The sequence below is a fragment of the Aotus nancymaae genome, unplaced genomic scaffold (assembly GCF_030222135.1).
Source record: "Aotus nancymaae isolate 86718 unplaced genomic scaffold, 86718_ANA_hifiasm-v0.15.2.pri h1tg000077l, whole genome shotgun sequence".
In the NCBI taxonomy this organism is placed as follows: domain Eukaryota; kingdom Metazoa; phylum Chordata; class Mammalia; order Primates; family Aotidae; genus Aotus; species Aotus nancymaae.
In genome coordinates, this window is record NW_026988492.1 from 14,607,637 (window position 1) to 14,628,782 (window position 21,146).

General features: G+C 38.0%; 1 protein-coding gene across 1 annotated transcript in view; it reads right to left on the reverse strand.

The window, feature by feature from the left end:
• PLXDC2 (plexin domain containing 2) overlaps positions 1 to 21,146 on the reverse strand; it is a 438,114-nt gene that overhangs the window by 259,887 nt on the left and 157,081 nt on the right. Inside the window, exon 2 of the mRNA XM_012450101.3 lies at positions 1,805 to 2,016. Within this exon, the coding sequence (XP_012305524.2) occupies positions 1,805 to 2,016 (212 nt within the window). The remainder of the gene's footprint in view (positions 1 to 1,804; positions 2,017 to 21,146) is intronic.

Consider the following 21,146-nt stretch of genomic DNA (forward strand, 5'->3'; position numbering starts at 1 on the left):
CACTTGAGATCAGGAGTTCAAGACCAGCCTGGCCAACATGGTGTAACCCTGTCTATACTAAAAATGCAAAAGTTAGCCAGGTATGGTGGTGCACACCTGTAATCCCAGCTGCTCAGGAGGCTGAGGCAGGAGAATGGCTTGAATCCAGGAGGCGGAGGTTGTAGTGAGCTGAGATGGTGCCACTGCACTCCAGCCTGGCTGACAGAGTAAAACACAGAAACAAAGGAAAGAAAAGAAAGAAAAGGAAGGAAGGAAGGAAGGAAGGAGGGAGGGAGGGAGGGAGGGGGGAGGGAGGGAGGGAGGGAGGGAAGGAAGGAAGGAAGGAAGGAAGGAAGGAAGGAAGGAAGGAAAGAAAGAAAATATGCTGCTTCTAATTAGCTTACCTGCAGGTTCCCATGGCAAAAACCTCCAATCAGAGTGCCTCTGAACCTTCTATTTTTCACTAAAAACCTTTCCACTCCCTGACCTGCCTTAATATCTCTGCTGAAAACAAGTGATGGCAGCTGAAGCCTTGCCCTAGCAAACTGGATAAATCACCTCTGTTTATTCTCTTTTGGGCAGTCTTCACTTTTTAGCCCAAGTTTACTTGCTTGGTTCTGTTGGATCTAGTTTACAAAAAAGATCTTATTTTGTGATTTGCAGCACTAAGGACTACAGAAACTTAAGAAATGTAACACTGCCTTTGAGTCCTTTGAGCAACCCTAAAATCTGCCTAAAATGCACCCTCTGCAAATGTCTGTACTCAGCAAACTTTTCTCTGGTCATTCTCCTCCTTCCTCTTCATAGCTCCAACCATAATAAATAATAACTCATAGACAGAGAGACCAATCACCCCAGTTTGTCCAGAACTGTCCCATATTTAACACTGGAAGCCATCCTATGTCCCAGAAAATCCCGTGGCCCTGAGCAAGCTGGGACCAGTGGTCACCCTATGAGATAGTCCTGGATATGCCATTCTATACCTCAGCCAATGCAGAGGCATTTACTCTGCCTAGCATGCCCCTCCCTTTTCCCATCAACAGGTCATCAATTAGGTGAACTTCTCTCAATCCATCAAGCCCCCATCTAAATGCTCAGTTCTAGGCTAAGCCTCTTTGACAACACCCCAACTCTCAATCCCAAGCAGATTCATCACACCCTCCTTCATGCCACACTATAGTCCGCATATTTTTCTGTACATATCACATGGTACTGGGATGATCTGCTTATGGTACTTAGATGCTCTTACACAGGGCCAGGCGAGATGGCTCACGTCTGTAATCCCAGCACTTTGGGAGTCTCAGGTGGGTGGATCACCTGAGGTCAGGCGTTCCGGACCAGCCTGGCCAACATCGTGAAATGCCATCTCTACTAAAAATACAAAAAATAGCCAGGTGTGGTGGCATGTGCCTGTAGTCCCAGCTATTCAGGAGGCTGAGGCAGGAGAATTGCTTGAACCAGGGAGGCAGAGGTGCAGTGAGCTGAGATCCTGCCACTGCACTCCAGCCTGGGTAACAGAGTGAGACTCTGTCTCAAAAAGAAAAAAAAAAAATAGATGCTCTTACACAATGAATTCCTTGAGAGCAGGTGCAGTATTGTTGCCTTACTGTCATCACCACACCAAGCCTGTGTTTGTCTGAAAATGAATTAGTGGATGGTAAAGTGCCTTAGCTATTGTATATATTAATGAATTAAATTGCTCTTTAAAAGAAATCCAAAAGTGCTAGATTGAGATGAAGAGACAACTTATGTACATATAAAAGTTGGGCACCTAACATGACATACATTTGTTAATCCATGTCAATTACCCAGACTATGTATCTACCTCAATCTGGGTGTTATTGTCCTGCCCATCGTCTAACAGCAGGTCCGTGAAGCTTCTGGGCTCAGGAGAGTCTTGGCCGACGCTTGTTCGGTTCGTGTCTACCGCCTTGAGAAAGTCCAAGCTTCTTTTCCACCTGTGGCTGTATGTGTGTGAATTGACTTCCACCTCCTCCTCTGTGTGAGGGAAGGCCTGAGCAACTCCATACTGCCAATCTGTTTGAATAAAGAAAGAAAATGTGTTATCCCTCATTATGTGTACCATATACATGCATGCACTATTGGCTTGAGAAGGAAAAATAGTTATGTTAGGCATGAGAATAGAAAACTAACTTGTAACAGTGAAATCTGTTTACTTGTAATATCTTAAGCTGGTACGAACATCTCTGATTGGAATGCAATTGCAGGAAACACCAGGAGTTGTGACAATGGTTAGCGGGCAGATCTTGCAGAGTTTTTAAAAACAGATGTGCAGCCCTGAAGCAATGCATTTTTATTCCTTTCCCTTGCCCCTTCTGCACGCACATTTCATAAACATTCTCTAGCTATTCTGAGAAAGCAAGCTAGAATCCAAACGAAGGGATGAAATCGAGTGATTGTCAGATTATTTTGAAAATAAAAGTCAGACCTTATTTACTTGTAAGCTTATATTTATTTCACTTGAGTTGTGCTGGACAGCAAGGGGACACCAGTATATTTGAATGGGTTAAATAATACATGAAATTGTCTTCGTGTAAATGGGCGAAACTACCTGGTAGCTTACAAGCCAGTCTTGGTTCACTGCCTGACCCATTTAATAAGTAAGACCCTCAGGAGTCATCACTGCACTCTTGTTCATTTGCACTGTCCTCACCTTGAAATCTTGTCAGGGTCTAAAGGATGACAGTGATGGGCACTTATAGAAATGGATGGGAAGGCGAGGAGATGAAATCACAAAGGCATTTTAAAGCCATCTGCTGGGACTGGCCTTGCTGACCCAGCTCATCCTGCTCCTCCAGGAGTAAAAAATGAGATTTAATCATTACTCCTCGTCTTTCGTTTCGGTAGGTCAGCAGTGGAAGATGTGTCACAAGTATTGGAAATTCAGTTTCCGAACAAGAACAGCCTCCTTGCAGCCAACTATTACCAAAAGATATGAATGGACAGGTTTTAGAACTGGTAAGATATGGGTTCAAAAAGGGAGAAGAGAGCAGTGATTTAATTATAGCCATTATGTTTCCCTTGGTACGAGAACATTCTAAGAAACCAAAATGTATTTAATGCAGCTTATAATACAATGACTCAACTACTTAGAACTCTGATAACTAACTTAAAGTTACCACTACAGATCATAGGCATAATTACCTAAACTACCTCCTTTTTAACTCAAAAGTGCTAGTAATTCTTCTAGACAGAGAGGATATTATTTGGTTTCACAGTAAACTTAAAAGATCTCTAATTATCTGATATTTTGGTGCATAGAACCCAGAGGGAAACACTACCATGATGTCTACCATCCAGACCTTTCCTTGAGCTCACAGACTGTTAGAGCTCAAAAGGACCACAGAGACCAAAGTAGCCGAAACTTCACAGGGATAAACCCAAGAGCGAGAGAAATGTACCATTTTGTTCGTTTTATTAAATTGCTGTAGGGAAAAAAAAAAAACCTCACGTACATAAAGGGCTGAGTGTGGACACCCTCCCGGCCTCCACACAGTAAGTCTTTAATAAGCACATCTAAGCAGTGTTGTCATCATCACTGTAGAAAATATCACTTTCTGTAACAGCATCGTCCCTACTGGCTATCAGGTAGTACTCAAAATATGTTTACTGACTGACTGAATGAGTGGAGGAATGAATTTTTGACAGTCTATTTGGAGCAAGCATCACCGGACCAGGCAAAATTAAGTAATGAAAAAACTAACGTGCAAGGAAGAATCCAGGAGACTCGAGCTGGAATTCTTTCCAGTAGGTTTGCTGGTTGTATGATCCGGCATAATTTTAAAAAGTCTCCATGCTTTTGTTATCCTGTATTTTAAACAGCAATGAAAGCATCCTGCCTTCAAAAGCAGCCAGCTTTTCCTGAGACTGTGTCAGGCTCTAAGACCTATGGTTTTAGGGAAAGCTACATAAAGCAATTTTACTTGCTTTATTTATATATCCTGCTTCATTACCAAAAATATAGGAGACAGCTTATAACCCAGGTAAGCAACAAAACTTCATGACAACAAGATAAGTTCTCCTACCACAACATCTAGGTCAATGTCAGATACCTGCATTTTCCTTGCACTTGCTGTAGTAGCTCTTAGCAAGTTACACCCCTGACATAGCTATGCAAACACAGAGTCATGTAGGAACCACTGAAACCCATGCAAGATCCTTGTTAGAATGTCAGCCTAGATAAGAAATGGTAGCAAACCTAATGGAGAGAATAGATTAAATGATTCTAGATTGGAAAAAAAAATGGTATTAAAAAAACATACGCACTAAGGGAATGATGTCAACCAGAGGTATGTCAGTCTTCCAAAATATAAATCAGAAAAAAAAAAAACCACACACACACACCTACAACTTCAAAGACTTTGTCTTTATTAAAATCTTCAAAACAGAATTTCAAAGCAGCTCTTGGTTTCTTTTAAATAAGTGTTACTTTTTCCCTCCTTGATATTAATTTTTACCATTTTTCAGATATTTATAACATAAGCCAAAACAGAACTTTCTAGAATACCCATTAGCACCTTCCTTGCCCTTTTAAATTAGCTTCTGGGATCCTGACCCAGAACAGACAGTAAACGGAATGCCTAACCCTGGAGGAGACTTCTGCATGGGATTCTACTTTTCAACTTCCTCAGATTCTCTTTCCTATTTTTATTCCTGCCTTTTTTCTCTAGAGAGCATATACAAATGAACTCCAAAACTTAGAAACGATAAAGTCTCCATTTTGCATTTAAGTTGAAATTTGAGAAGTCTGATGAATGTGTTGAACTCTTGTTTTTGTACTGAACAAACTCCTGCTTTAGTAGGATTATTAGGGAAGAGTGGATTTGGCAGACAGGTAAGCATCTGTATGAGACAAGTATATATCTCTTACTCAAGCACTTTCAAGGTTTGGTCTCTAGACAGCTGAGGTTTGACTTTTTTTTCCCTATTGTTTACCAGCATTTTATGATTTTTGTATCTCTCGCCTGCTGTCTCCATTGACAGCTATTACAATCAAATGTTCACAAACCTCCATCCCTGTGCCTACTAGAATTTGCTACCTCAAACTTGGAACACAGATCACTTGCTTGCTCTAATTGTGTTTGCAAAGAGTAAACAGGATCTCAGGAAAAACCTGAGGGGTTTTCTAATGAGAATATTTGTGAGCTTTGGGGTCTGGCATCCATGAATATCCTTTTGGTTGGCATTTTAAACCGAATTCTTTCTCTCTGGTTACGTCATGAATAAACAAGCTACCTGGTCGTGCAGAGAGGAAATCCTATTATATGTTTATAATTTGGTAATACATGGCTCATCAAGACTGAAAAGTATGAAACTGACTTAGATTTTGATCTTACTTCTAAATGATTTTTAGAGAAGACAAAACAAGTCAAAATAGATGTTTTACAGACTAAAGACAGGATAATCAGAAAAAATCACAGCTTTGTTATCTATATTGTAAATTACTCCTCTGCATTTCACAGACTTTCAAACTCATACAAATATTTTAAATTACTCTTTAAATCAGCACCAAAACAAACTATTCAGAAGCAAGACGAAGGAATGTATGTGATACAATTTTTCCCTTTCCAGCTGTAGTAAAAACAAAATCAACAGGAGGGATCTCTGAGTAGTCGGGATGCACAGATTGTTTGCTTTCTGTCTACTGCATGTTAACTAAACCACTGATGGAAAAACCTTAAAGATCATTTTCCCCGACATATTTGGCTATAGATTGCTCATGGAAACACTAAATACATTTCTTGATTCCCATTAGAATATAAGAAGAGAAAGCTTTGAAGACACACTTCTGTAAACACAATATATAAATTGATCTTAACAAATTCTTGAGATATTTTATTAAAACAGCAGATAAAATATAATTGAAGAAAGTCTTTCATTGTTTTTCCAATAAACATTATTATGAAACCCCACGACGTTCAGTTAATCTGAGAGTAGAATAGGAAATTCACGTATATCCTCTTATGTATCCTATTAGTCTTTGCAAACCTTGCAAGTCTCTTTTGTGTCATCATATATTATAACATAAAAGCAAAAGGGAAGAAAGCCGTGCTGGGAAGGATATGTTTATGTATTATTCTAATAATTTTATTAAAATACCTTGCATTTAACTAATAGTTATTTGCTGAAAACATCTGAACATTTTTTGAGTCCTACATACAAAGCACACACATAATACATGTGGAACCACCAAAAAGTAACTGCATAAATTGACATGCATCTTATGTAATTAGGATCCGTTCTTACTGTACCTTCTGACAAACAGTTTGACCTGCACTTTTCAAGTGAACCAAATCACTACTGTAAATCCTCTGAAACATTCAGATTGTTCACTGAAAGCAGCTTGGCTGGCTAGATGCAACTGAGACTAGATGAAAATATTTGGCTAAGACAGACTGCCATATGGCTTAGCATGTCAATTCATTGCAGAACCAATGAGAAAATTCTATAGAAAATAGTTATATCCTTAAGTATGCCAATAAACTGGACTACCCCAGCTTTGAGGTTTTAACTGGCATCATTAAAGACTAATGTAGCTATAGAAGATAAAGTTTACAGAATGTTCGGTCCAGAGATATCAAGGGGCTGAATGGGACCTAGACACCCTATTTCATTAAAGCTCTGAGGAAGATTTTTGTGTCTGCTAGGATGAAGTCTGCCTCATATTCCATTCCCACCATAGGTACTGATATGGTTTGGCCGTGTCCCCAACCAAATCTTAACTTGAATTCCCATGTGTTGTGGGAGGGACCCAGTAGGAGATAACTGACTTGTGGAGGCAGGTATTTCCCATGCTGTTCTAGTGATAGTGAATAAGTCTCATGAGATCTGATGGTTTTATAAGGGGAAGTTGCCCTGCACAACCTCTTTCTCTTTGCCTGCTGCCATCCATGTAAGATGTGAATTGCTCCTCCTCACCTTCCACCATGATTGTGAGGCCCCCCCAGCCATGTGGAACTGTAAGTCCATTAAAACCCCTTTTCCTGTATAAATTACCCAGTTTCAGTTATGTCTTTATTAGCATGGTGAAGAAAATGGACTAATACAGGTGCCTTAGGTCACATTTCCATCATCTTTTGTCTCCTGGCTTCCTAGCCTATTTGTTTATTTGTTTGTTTTAGAGACAGGGCCTTGCTTTGTCACCCAGGCCTTAGTGCAATGGCACAATCATAGCTCACTATAACCTCAAACCCCTGGGCTCAAGTGATCCTCCTACCTCAGCCTCTTGAGGATCTAGAATTACAGGTGCACACCACCATGCCCAGTTAATTTTTAGTTTTATTTTTTGTAGAGATGGGGTCTTACTTTGTAGCCCAGGCTGGTCTCAAACCCCTGCCCTCAAGTGATCCTTCTGCCTCAGCCTTCCAAACTGCTGGAATTACAGGCATGGGCCTCTATGCCTGGCTAATTTTTAATTTTATTTTTTGTAGAGATAGGGGTCTCATTTTGTTGCCCAGGCTGGTCTTTTTTTATTTATTTATTTTTTTTGAGACAGAGTCTTGCTCTGTTGCCAGGCGCCAGGCTGGAGTGCAGTGGCACAATCTCGGCTCACTGCAACCTCCGCCTCCCGGTTTCAAGCAATTCTCCTGACTCAGCCTCCCGAGTAGCTGGGACCACAGGCGCGCATCACCACGCCCAGCTAATTTTTGTATTTTTTAGTAGAGATGGGGTTTCACCATGGTTTCGATCTCTTGACCTCATAATCCGCCCACCTCACCAGGCTGGTCTTAAACTCCTGGCCCCAAGCAATCCTCCCACCTTGGCCTCCCAAAGTGCTGGGATTATAGAAGTGAGCCACAGTGCCCAGCCCTATCTGATCTTATATTGTCAAATTCTTCCTTTTCCATCCTTTTCTCCACTTGCAACCAGAAACAACTTACAAATTTTTCACTTCACTTTTCTGACAAGCATCAAACGACTCCTTATATCCACTCAACTATAAGATATTCCATGCTCCAGCTACTCCCCTATCTCTTCCTTCTCCCCATCACGCCAATGCTCCCATCACACAGAATTTAACAGTCTCTTTACCTACAATGAATGAAGTTACCATTGCATGGATGAAAGCCTTTACTCTGCCCCAAGATTTTGGGCAATCTAACAACTCCTTCAAGATTCAGCTAAAATATTGTCTTTTTAAATGAACTTCCCCAGGCAGAGCTAATTGAGTTTTCTTCTATAACCCAGTAACTCATTTGCCATCAACACTCTTTTGCCTACCTCCACTGGAATGGGAGACTGTGCAGAGAAGAGTTAACACAGCAGGCATGCGACTGCTATCCTTAGAAAGTGCTATTCGCAAGGCTGGCATCTGGGAACTTAGATTTAGGGAGGGTTCCCATCATTCCCTAACTGATAAAAGTGGATCACAGTGCCTAAACTGGGCAAACAATACGGTTTATACTGAAAACCTTCCTTCCGTCTGGGAGTCTGGAATTTGGGTACATGTTAGACAAAAGGTAGCTTACATGACCAGCCCACTGTAAGACCTTGGGGACTGAGTTTTGAATGAACTTCTGGGATAGACAATATTTCACACTGTGAATGTGTTATAACAATTCATTGCTGAAAGCATGAAATGTATACTGTGTGTGTGGAGACTCTTAGAAACCTGACCCTGGTTTCTCTGGACATTGCTCCATATATATGCCTTTTCCCTGTGCCAATTTTGCTTTGTCTCCTTTTGCTGTAATAAATCATAACTATGAGCATGGCTATATGCTGAGTCTTGTGGATCCCTCCAGCAAATCACCAAAGCTGGGGTAGTCTTGGGGACCATGACACAGAGATGTCTCAAAATAGGGACTCTCGCTTATTTGTATATTTTGTCCCACCAATATAAGCATGAACATTGACATATAACAAGTATCTAAAGTTTTTTTAATAAATAATCAATGAATGAATGATTAACCAGGTTACTGCTCATCTGAGACAGTGTCTTAAAAGTTTATGTATGCAATCTCTTGTCTAATTTGTTAAGATTTTAGAATGAGTGCAGTGGCTCATGCCTTCAATCCCAGCACTTTGGAACACTGAGGCAAGCAGATTGTTTGAGACCGGGAGTTGGAGACCAGCCTGGGCAACACAGCAAAACCCCATCTCTACTAAAACTGCAAAACTTAGTAAATTTTGGTGGAAAACATTTGGGTGTGGTGGTGTGTGCCTGCAAGCCCAGCTACTTGGGAGGCTGAGATGGGAGGATCGTTTGAGCCCAGGAGGTCAAGCTGCAGTGAGCTGTGATGAAACCACTGCATTCCAGCCTTCCAGCCTGGGCAACAGCAAGAACCTGTCTCAACAACAACATAAAAGAATTTTAATCATGTTTCCGAGTAGTCAGAGAAAAGGGTAGAAAAAGGAGAACACAACAGGAAAAAACCTATAAAAGCTTCTATTTATCCGAGATGATCTTAACCCCAAAATAGCTCACTGGCCAGGTGGGTAATGTTTAGCTACACTTATGATTGCAGTTCATCACCTCTGTTCTTTGTGGTTAACAAAATCTGCAATAAATACAACACATGTGTTTGGAGAATGTGGGTGTGGCCCAGTGAGATTAGAAGGCTATGAACTACATGAAACAAATAACAATTTTAAGTTAAAACTAGAAAAAAAGCAGAGAATGACTCTGAAAGTTTGAGACATAAGGGTTCGATCTCTGAGGCAGCAGAGATCAAAGGCCTATGGCCAAGATGCAAGTACCCTGCACATCCCCTATTCTCCGTCCTTACCCTTCTCTGTCTTCAAAGTCATTGCAGGAATTTGGGTCATTATAGGGTGTTGTTTTGGTGAGAAACATTTGGCAATTTAAAAAATATATAAATAAAATGAAACAGAATGGAAAAATTCAATTAAGCAAGCACTCAATCCAAAATGCACACTTGGCCAGGCACTGTGGCTCACGCCTGTAATCCCAGCACTTTGGGAGGCCAAGGCGAGTGGATCACCTGAGGTCAGGAGTTCAAGACCAGCCTGGCCAACATGGTAAAAGCCCCTCTCTACTAAAAATACAAAACTTAGCTGGGCATGGTGTTGTGTGCCTGTAATCCCAGCTACTCGGGAGGCAGAGGCAGGAGAATCACTTGAACCTGGGAGGTGGAGGTTGCAGAGAGCAAATATTGTGACACCTCACTCCAGCCATGGATATGGAGTGAGATTCCATCTCAAAACAAACAAACAAACAAAAATACACACTTAACTAATTTACACTTTTAAAATGTAATGGTTTATAATCTTACTATTAAATAAAAGAATAAAGAGACGTTATAACTTTATGTGCAACAATGGTATATTGTTCTATGGAAAATAAGGCATGCTAAGCCTTATGAACCATCATTAATAAAATTTAAGACAACTTTAAGGTATTGCTACATCTTTACTAAAGTATTAAAAATAAATAGAATAAAAATGTATTAATGGTTATAAAACAAGGGTGTTTTATATATTGCTTCTAATGATAGGTTGATAATCATAACAATAACCCTCATTTAGGGTTAGTAATGGGCTTGGGCTTGGCATGAATTATTATTCTATTTTACATATGAGGGAACTGACGTATGTTAGAAGTCCAGTGATGGTCTGGGAAAGCAGCCAGACCTGGGTCGTGAGGCTGGGTCTTAACTCCTGTAAAATCTGCCTCTGATTAACTGTTCAGAGAATCAATATAGCAGTCTATCACAAAGCCTAGTGATATAACACAAGAAAACAATCAAAGAAAAAATAATCTAGGCAAAGTGTGCTATTTAAAACAGCAAAAATCTGTAATCTAGGCAAAAATCTGTTATTTAAAGCAGCAAAAATCTGTAAACAATTCAGCATGGAAAAGCAAATAAGAAATGGGATATCCCATCATGTTGACTCTGTTAATGGAAGGAAATAAAATGATGTTAAGGTAAAAACAGAGCAGAAAGTAATAGCACATTAATATTGATTATCGTTTTCTATTATATCTTGAAATATTTGAGAAGTACTTTAAAACAATCTTTGCATTAATTGAGGGTTTTCTATTAACTGCTTAGTAGAAATTTAAAAGAAAAATGAAATTCAAGATGATTTCAGCACGTGTTATACCGTGATAACCGCTTATCTTATAATAAAAAGAAAAATGATCAAAGAACTCAGAGCATCAACTGAATTTTTATATAAAATTTGTGAGATTTAAGGAATAGGCTTCTTTCCACAGGAGCCAGAATCCACAGATAACCTATAAATAGAAAAAGAGCATTTAATTAAATCTGAAAATATATCTTTTAATGAGGTTCTTGTGATTTTTCACGAAGAATATTGCATCATAAACCCAGAAGCCACATAAAATGTTTAGGTATGTAACCTCCCACCATCGCTAAAACGAGAGGGTGCAGCTTTATAGCCATATGGTCCTTCCCACCTAAAAATGTCTACTATTCTACAGTTTAGCTAAGTATCTTGTTTGTGTACTTTAGGCTATTTGGGGTCATATATTAAATACTTTACATTCATTTTCAAGTTTTCTATTTTACTTGTGAAAATTCATGTATTATAATAGTTTAGTGGTTCCACAGCACAATAACCAACTAAAACCACTTCGTAAAACTCTTTAACACTGCTATTGTTCTTCAGTTATCTTAAACTGCTCTTGTTTCCTATGTTGGGCTAATTTATAATGAGGGCTCTGAACTAACAGCTAAGTTCCACTGCATGAAAAGTTTGAGTACGCCAACCAGGGGAGATGGAAAATTCTATAAACAAAGACCAGTCATGGCCAATAGCCTCGCTATGGAAAATATAAAATGTCTGAGGCAGAAGAGGCCAGATGTAATCAATTGTTTTACTGGTCCCCAGTGTCAGAGATAATCTGCAAATGTCTAAGGCTCAACTCACTGAGGGCCTTCTATTTAATCCAGGCTGCCAGATGTCTGACAGAATCTCATTCCATATTGTCATAACACTATATTCAGTTCATGGGGTCAGAATCCATAATGGTGCAACGTTGAGCCCAGGACGACTTATCCAACAACCACAGACAGTAGCCAACACATGTACTTCTATCTGATTATGTTTTATAAATTGTGTGATTTAGATCAAATCAACCATACTGTTATCATCAACCTATCCAGTTCCCATTTTGATTAATTCAAGCTACTATGAGGGGTAAAATATTTTGATATGAAAAACATGTTTCTCTATGTAAATGTATGATTTTGAGTTAAAAAAGTCACTTTTCATTTAGCCTCTTTCTTCAAAATGGTAGAACTGTAAGCCAAAAAAAAAAAAAAAAAAAAAAAAAGAAAGAAAGAAAGAAAGAAAAAACTGGGAACATGATGAGAAGTAGAAATTTCAACATCAGTATAAATTTAACAAAGAAATATTGGGTATTCACAATCTAAACCATAATTTCAATACTATTTCACTCCATTAAATTTAGTAAGTTTTTTTCTCTTTTTTTGGAAATAAAACATTTAAATTTGGATATCAACTACTATTCATCCAAGTAACAGTTTTAAAATAAAGTTCCCAAGAATTTCTAAAATGCTATGAATGTCTGAATTCTGACATTACTTTTCTAAATAACATTCCCTAATTAAATTGCATGATTGCATGTATTTATGCTGATTATATAATTCAACTAACATTGTAAATAATCCACAATCAACAAAATTACATTAAAAAAAGATATCAAGACAGCAAAAACTATACTAAAATTAGATTTCCATTTCTGTGATATATTCCTTAAATATACAAACAACCAGTTAAGAATTAAGCCACTAAAATGAGATGGAAACCCACGTTTCAGAAGTAATCTATCAAGCCAGTAAATGAGTAAAGTTCTGACACTTAGAATCCAATGCTTCTCTTTTCCTTTATTTTTGAATTACATTTCTATAAAGGGTTTTCATAACTCATAAAGCACATTCTAGATAAACTAGAAGACTCTCTGCTTTAAGTAGTTGTTAAAATATATATTTAGGATAAATTCCTTCTAAGGGTGTGGCCTACTTTAGTACAAGACTAAGAAAAATACCTGAATTCCATAAATGGTTGAAAAACAGTGTCTTTCATATCAGACAATACATTCTTGCCAGGATTTTGCTAAAATTATGTTTTATATACACTCACTAATGCTCCCAACAAAGTACTAAGAGAGAAATAATATTCTTTATTTTATAAACAAGCAACACCTGCACAATGTGGACTTAAGAAAACATAGTCTAGTTCAAAAAGTCAGTAAGTGATGGATTTCATTGTATAAATAAATAAATATCCTTGCAGTAAGCATGACCTCATTCTAGTTAAAAACATTGGCCAAGCAAAGTGGCTCACACCTGTAATCCCAGCACTTTGGGAGGCTGAGGAGGGCAGATTATAAGATCAGCAGTTCAAGACTAGCCTGACCAACATGGTGAACCCTTGACTCTACTAAAAATACAAAAATTAGCCAGGCATGGTGGCAAGTGCCTGTAATCACAACTACTCCAGGGGCTGAGGCAGGAGAATTGCTTAAACCCCGGGAGAGGGAGGTTGCAGTGAGCCAAGATCGTGCCACTGCACTCTAGCCCGAGTGACAGAGCAAGACTCTGTCTCAAAAAAAAAAAATTCACATAAGTAAATAACTTGAAAACTTGAAGGGCTTTAAAAATTATTAAATTAAAATAGTTTTTAATATAAAAAATCATTAAAAAGGAAAAAAGGAAAGAATTAAAATATTATTCTGTTCTGAGTACAGGGGCCAGACCTTAGTCAATATCCATCCAGAATATTTCTCTGCAAGCCTGCACATGTAAGTATGCATGTGTGTACATACGTGTGTGTGCATATATGTGCATAATTTGATTTCAGCCCTACATAATATCTTTCTACATTATTGACTCTATTTATATTTAATGGACAATTCGTGTCTAATAAACTAATCCTGAATTGTTAAAATTTTAATTTGATACTGGAGGCTGTATTTTTGTGAACAGTCTCAATTCTTTTCTCAGAAACAATTTCTTAGTAGAATCTGTACACTATTGCACTCAGCCTCTATCAAGTTACACACTCACCAGCAGGACATGATAGAATACCACGTTTTATAGGGTAAGTTCCAAAACATACTTTACAAACTTTTGCTTTTAAAAAAACATTTACATTTTGTTCAGCATCTCCCAGATATTTTCTTCTTACTCAGACTAAACCATAGAAAGGGTATTACGTTGGTATAAAAATATATTATGGGATGGCGGGATGCAGGTGACATTGAAAAGCTAAACAATCTTTAAACAAACTAGGAAAAGGAAAGAGAAAGCAACATTGTTTAGGTGTAGGCATTTAGAATGGTGGCAAAGTTGCATAATAATAATTGTGGAGTTTGTTAAAGCGGAAGGAACATCTTTGGAAACAAGCTGATCGAACGTGTGGTTATTCTATGAAGGCATTAACTGCTGTGGTGGGCTCCACGCCTGGGTCAGGGGCCATCTCTCTAGGCGCTCCAGCCAAATGGGATTACCCTCGCCTGCCTTTTCACTCAATACTGAAACCTGGGTAATGGCTCTGCTCGGTTTATGTATCAATTAATGTAAACAAGAATAGTAGTGCTTGAGAAAATTGCGAAAGGCAGGTATCAGTGAAATACACATCTACCTTTCTCAATTAAACATATATCCCACAACCACTTCCCACTTCAAACATCGGTGATAACTAGCCTTGAGCACTTCCAGTATTCATGCGCAGAAATCACTATTTGTCTTGAACTCCAGCACCACTCAAAAGTAATAATCCTGCACCTCTTTTAGAATAAATTAATGCACATTAACATGTTCCCATTCTACACAGATAATTTTCTTTTGCATTTCCCCAGAGGAAAAGCAAAATGCTCTGAGACAAACTTTCAAGTATACTGCTTATAAAGAATGGCATGTGGATAAAGAAAGGAAAATACATCACTATGTTCTCACTCTAAGTTTACATAATGTCTCACAACTCCCAGTACACTGCTCTGGAGTGAAGTGTTTTAACCTGCCTTTTGTTATGAAATATTTGTCTGGGTAACCGACAGGCAGCTTGGGATTTTTTTTTTTTTAAGCCATCAACATCTTTCAATGCTATTTGGAATGCCAAGAGAATGCTTTGTTCCAGTCCCATTTATCAATCGAATACTTTATGAAGTTTAATTAAAATTAAGTCAAAAATATTCTCCGTGTTTGTATAAACCTTAAATTTGTTAACCTGTTATTGGATTTTCAAAAATACCTGTTTAGAAAACTCATTTAATTTTCTATTTATATGTAAATTCCAGTTTCTAAGCTTGGACTCAGGTCTGTTCTGAGAATGCTAATCCTAACTCGACCATATTTAAACTCATTGTAAATACACTTAGAAAGACCTCTCACCAGTTCATAATATGTTTATCAATAACTGGCATTTTAAACATTTCAGAGTGCTCTGCAAAATGCCTAAGTTCCTGTTTATGAAAAAAAAGTGCTTTCTCTTCGATTCAATGTGAATTCATTCATTCATTCATTCATTCAAATCATGGTGCCAGCTTCAAACTTTCCAAAGGCTTTCTAGTGGTTTACAGAAGCCCCAGCCAAAACACGGCACCAGCAAGAATCAGCCTTCTACTGGAGGACTGGAAGGAGGATCAGTGTGTCTGGAGTGGAGAAAGCACAGGCAAAGTGGTCTGAGACAAGGAGGGAAAGTGAGAAAGAACTGTATCTCCCAGGGCTTTGCAGAATGCAAGGAAGTTGGATTTTACTCTAAGGAGCTGTAAAGTCATTGGAAGGGTTTTAGGAAAAAAGGGCTTGATCTGACACGTCTTCAAAATAGATTGCTTGAGTATATGTTTTCACCACCTTAGGCTCACCTGATAAAAGCAAACAACGCTTTTATTCTGAAGATATCCGGCCTATCACACATAAAGTCAAGAAGGGGTTGACTAATTTGATGAGTTGTTAGCATAAGGAGTGGACTCAGAGAAGAAAAGTAAGTACTTGATTAGGCTGACAGATGAGTAAGAATTTTAATGTCTAGGATTGTTAATTCTCCATTTCATGTATTTAATAAGACATATGAAACACTTGACTGAGTTTTCCACATCATCAGCAACTTCTCTAAGTGGAAATAAGAAAACAGCTAGTCACTACTATAATCCACTACAATAATCTCTACTATAGAAAAAGTGGATTTAAACTTCATGCATCAGGGTGTGGCATGGAAGAGCAAAAATAACCAGATTTGTTCTTTGTTTAACATTCTAACAGGTAGAAAATAACCAGATTTGTTTTTTCCCCATTTTACTCTGTTTAATATTCCAACAGGTAGAAAGGAAGGCAAATTAATTTTAACAAATAAAATCAAAGACAAGAGCAGGGAAAGGGACACCCTAAAATTTATGGTGGCTTATAGTTCATAAACAGAGACTGGGTCTGAGGTCCACATCTTATGAGCAATCTGACCAAAGCATCTCAGTTTACAATGCATGTATTGCCCTGATAATGTAGGAATGTAAAGAGTAATGAAATTGATTTCCTAAACACATAATAAACCTTCACAGCTGTAGAAGATGTTCAAGAAATCTTTGTTGAATGAATGAACAAACATTTCAGAAAAAAGAAAGCAGAAATACAATTTCCTTTTACAAGAGTAAGGATTTAAGAAAAAATTAAGGATAGCTGTTATAAAACTAAGAAGCCTACACATTGAACATCAGTAAAATCTCTATGTTTTTCCTAACATTAACAATAAAAGTACACATAAACTAGTTTCTCAAACCTTAGAAGGCACTAGAATCACCTGGTGTTTTCAAAGAGTCCTGAAACCGACACGCTTCACAAAGACCCCAGGAGATACCGAGGCAGGTAGATCAGAGAACTATACTTGAAGAAACGTTGATGTCAGTAAAACACCGAACAATTCTATTTGGCCTGTGTCTCTGAAGTTCAAGGTCATAAATCTATACTTTGAAGGCATCAGCCAAAATTGTATGTGGAAATTGAGTGAATATATAAGATAATCTATAGATATTGGTTTTGATTTTATTTTAAAAATGAAAAGCCTTGTTCAAGTATTTGCAACCTTGTATTAACTCCTTAGCGGCATACACCTCTTTGAAAAGTGCTTTCTTATGATCGACTTTGTTTTTCACAGTAGCCCTTGAATTATGCAAGGCAGTTCCATTGCTCCAATTTTATAGAAGAAATTCAACTGCAGGTTGAAGGGTAAAGTGCCCTGTCTGAGGTCCCACCATCAGTCATACACAGAAATCACTATTTGCCCTGAACTCAAGTCCCACTCAAAAGTAATAATCCTGCATCCCTTCTAAAATAAATCAATGCACATGAACATGTTGCTATTTGACACATATAATTTTATTTCCCATTTCCCCAGAGGAAAAGCAAAATGCTCTGAGACAAATTTTTAAGTGTACTGTTGATAAAGAATGTCGTGTGAATAAAGAGAGGAAAAGACATCACCATGTTCTCACTTGAACTTTACACAGTGCCTCGCATCTCAGGCTGATGGCTGAGCCTGGGTCTTCAGACCTCAGGTTCAGTTTAAGCTCCCACACAAAGTCCACCTGGGATGTTCGGTGCCATTATCCCGCCTATTCCTACCCTGCTTTCACTAGGACACACCTGCTCCAGCACCAGACCTGTTACTGCAGTGGCCATCCAGAAATGAAATTGGGATACACAATGGAAGTGAGGGATACCAGGGACCTGAATTCTTTCTGGAACTTGAATTATACCCATAGAGGAAACAGATATGTGAAACTCAAAGTGGTACCTTCTGTTTTCTCTTGCCTGACACTTTGACAACGCATGGGAATATGTCATTATATGGAAAACTGCTGTACCAAGTCTCAGTAACACATTTAAACTGATGTATCACCCTATAGGTTAAGCCTACCTTTTATATTGTAAATATCAGGATTAATTATTGGAGTGATGAGCTGGGCAGGCCAGGTACTAAGGAAAGTCTAGGAAAACCTCCCACAGGCCCAGGATTCACATGAGAGAAGGTGAGGGACTATTAAGAGTGAAAATGCAGATCTGACTTGGGAGGTCCCAGGTGGGCCTGGAGTTCTGCATCTCTGACAAGCAGAAATGGTGTTGCTGCTGCCACCCCTGGTCCATGGATCATACTTTGAGCAGCAAGGTTACAGGAGGGACCCATTAAACCTTGGATTCCAGAAAATAACAGGAACAAAAGAAGAACCCAGATAGAGGAGGGAGGCAGAAAGAAATATAGCTACATACATATTCTCATCTCACTGGGGTGCTAGTTTCCTTGGAGTTACCTAAAATTTCTAAGTAAGAGCAGCTATTACACCAGAAGACTGAATATCTTCATCCTCTCAGCAGTACATTGTGCTAGTCCAGTGGATAATTCCTCCTCCTGACTTTGACTTCCAAAAAGGTCAAGTAGGCATTTATCCTCGAAGAACAAAACAACACAAAACCTTAGGAAGCCACACGTATCAATGTAGGAACACTTACAGAATTAAAGAAAAATGTTCCTTTCCTTTCTTTTTGTTTTTTGCAAGATAAACAGTATGACCTGTTTCTCAACTCGGCCGGATTAATTTAGAAGAAGGAATTAATTTTAAAATGGAATTCACCAATTATTCAGTGCAGACCTGATTGCTGTCAAATCTACTACTGATAATTAGAAGTATCAAGTGATTCACTCAGTAAATAGTAAAGATTTAGAATTTTCTCATTAGTGATTAAGCAGGGGTTACCTACAGAGATACGCTGCTTATAAGAGGATTTATATCATCAAATGTGATATGAGTATTTTAGATTAGAAACAGTCTAAAGACCATACAAAAGGTATAAAAAAGTATGTTAACACTGAAAATAAATGGTTCTTTGGAGACTACCACGAAGTGCTGAAATGAAATTTTTAAAATAATATGTCTAAATTTTAGCAGATTTACTGCTTATAGAAATAAATCTACTTTCAGATCTACTGTTCTTTGTTCAATGAAGAGGCAATTGTATAATGATTCGATGTCCCCGCAGTAATGTGAATGACTATCTGAGTACAATGAAGGTTACTTAGTTTATTTCCTTATAATCCTGTATTGCGTATCCACCAAAACTAATAAAGAAGCTGACTTTTACAGGCCACTTCCTTTTAAAGATGTAAAGGCATGTTTACTAGATGCTGGGTAGATATCTCGAAAAGGAAAAACAAAAAAGCTTACTGTTGTTGCTGCTGTCTATCAAAAATTGAGCGAGTGAGCATGTTTTCTATTTTTAAATCATGTAACAATAGTATCACCTACCAATCCTGCATAAAAACGTATATATTAATTAATTTTGCTGTCCTAACATTGGATTGATGAAACCAAATTAGATTGTTAATACTACTGTTGGTATTTCTAGATCGGCTGCAAAGAACAGTCTGTTCCATAGCTGAAATAAACCCAGGAATCTATGGTATCCGAGAAGAAAGATTAGGTGTTTGAAGCAGGATACTGCAATAGTAGACTTGGAGTTACCAAATAGACAAAGACTCACAGAATGGAGGGACAGTTCTGAATGTGTCTACCATCAGTCAGTCACAGGTGACCATTCAGGGACTCCAGGATTAAAATTTGTCATGTGACATATTGTTTCTTCCTCAAGGAAAAAGATTCTGAAACACTATTTCAAATGACTCCTTCATTTTAATAAGATTTTACAAAAATTCAGTTTTAGAACAATGAATGTATTTACTCTATGGAGAAAGTTTCTTGTCATTTGTACCAAAATGTGGAATTGCAGCAATCCGCAGAGGCAGGCATCACGAATGCCATGTATTCTGGACAAATGATAACAGCACTGGAGACTCCTGCTTTACTCTGTGAAAGGGCTGTGGGTGTTTTCACATGCATTGCCTCACTGGACTGACCCCGCTCAAAGAGAAGAGAGGTTAGGAGTTTCCGGGTGGTTAGTTATCACAAGAAAGCTTTACAATGAATCGGAGTTTGAATTTCATCTTCAGAAAGGCCTGATGAGCAATTTTGCTCTCATTCCGCAGTGGGTCCTTACAATCAATGCCATGCCAATTTGAAATAATCCATTATTTTATGGAGTACGTAATTTCAACTTTTTGTGTTTATGTTTAGAGATACCATTTACAAAGAGTTGACTGCAATCTAACCAAAGGGTGCATGCTGAATTAGCCACCAATGAAAAATAAAATTCACACCTACTAGCCTAACTTTCACTCATTCTGTGAAACTCCATCTCAACCCATCATTTTGTGCAGAGATGCTTCCAGGCTCTAAGTAAACTTACTAAGAAAAGACAGGTCAGATGTCTGGGTGAGTCTCAGAGATCTTTTTCTGCTAACACTCTGCTGCATCATGTGTAGAATATATTCACCTATTAAATCATCTCCAGAGGAATGAAGAATGAGCTTCAAGTCTCAATTGCACCTCCAACTACATCAACTGACAAAAGAAAAAAGCATGTACTACAAACCAACGTATCAAGACTTTAATATCACTTCCCTCTGGGCCTCACTTTCTTCATGTATAAAATTCCATGCCAACTATATCATCTTTAAGGTTTAGGATGTGAAGCAGAGCTTGAGAGAGGCAAACACTAAATTGTTCAAATTGCATTGACTCTTCAACAAACTCAAATAATTTTAAGTTAAATTTAAAACACAGAAACATAGAGCCACTATTGAAATTCTTTGATTGAAGATGCAATAGTCTGCAGTAATTGTCAGTAACTATTGTGAATAATGGTTCAGGAATTGTCAAAGAGCTGAGAAGCAAAAATAGCACAAGATTTTTAAAAAATCTTATACTTGTCACAAAAATCGTTAGGCACCAATTCTCCCCATTGAAATAAAGATATAAAACTGCTGTGGCATTTTTCTTGACCACTTTAAATTTAAACATTAATAAATTAATCAAGACCAACTCAAAATGAAAAATACAACAAATTTTATAAAACCAAATGTTATGGACTAAATGTCTGTGTCTCCCTATGATTTGTATTTTGAAATCCTGACACCTAGTTTGACTATATTTGGCGATGAGCATCTATCGAATTAAGTAAAGTTAAATGAGGTTAGAAATTTGGCACTAATCCAAATTAGAAATATTGGCTCAGTCATCCCTGATCCAATAAGGTTAGTGTCTTTATAAGAAGAAATATCAGGTTGCAAGTGTTCTCTCTCCCTGCTTA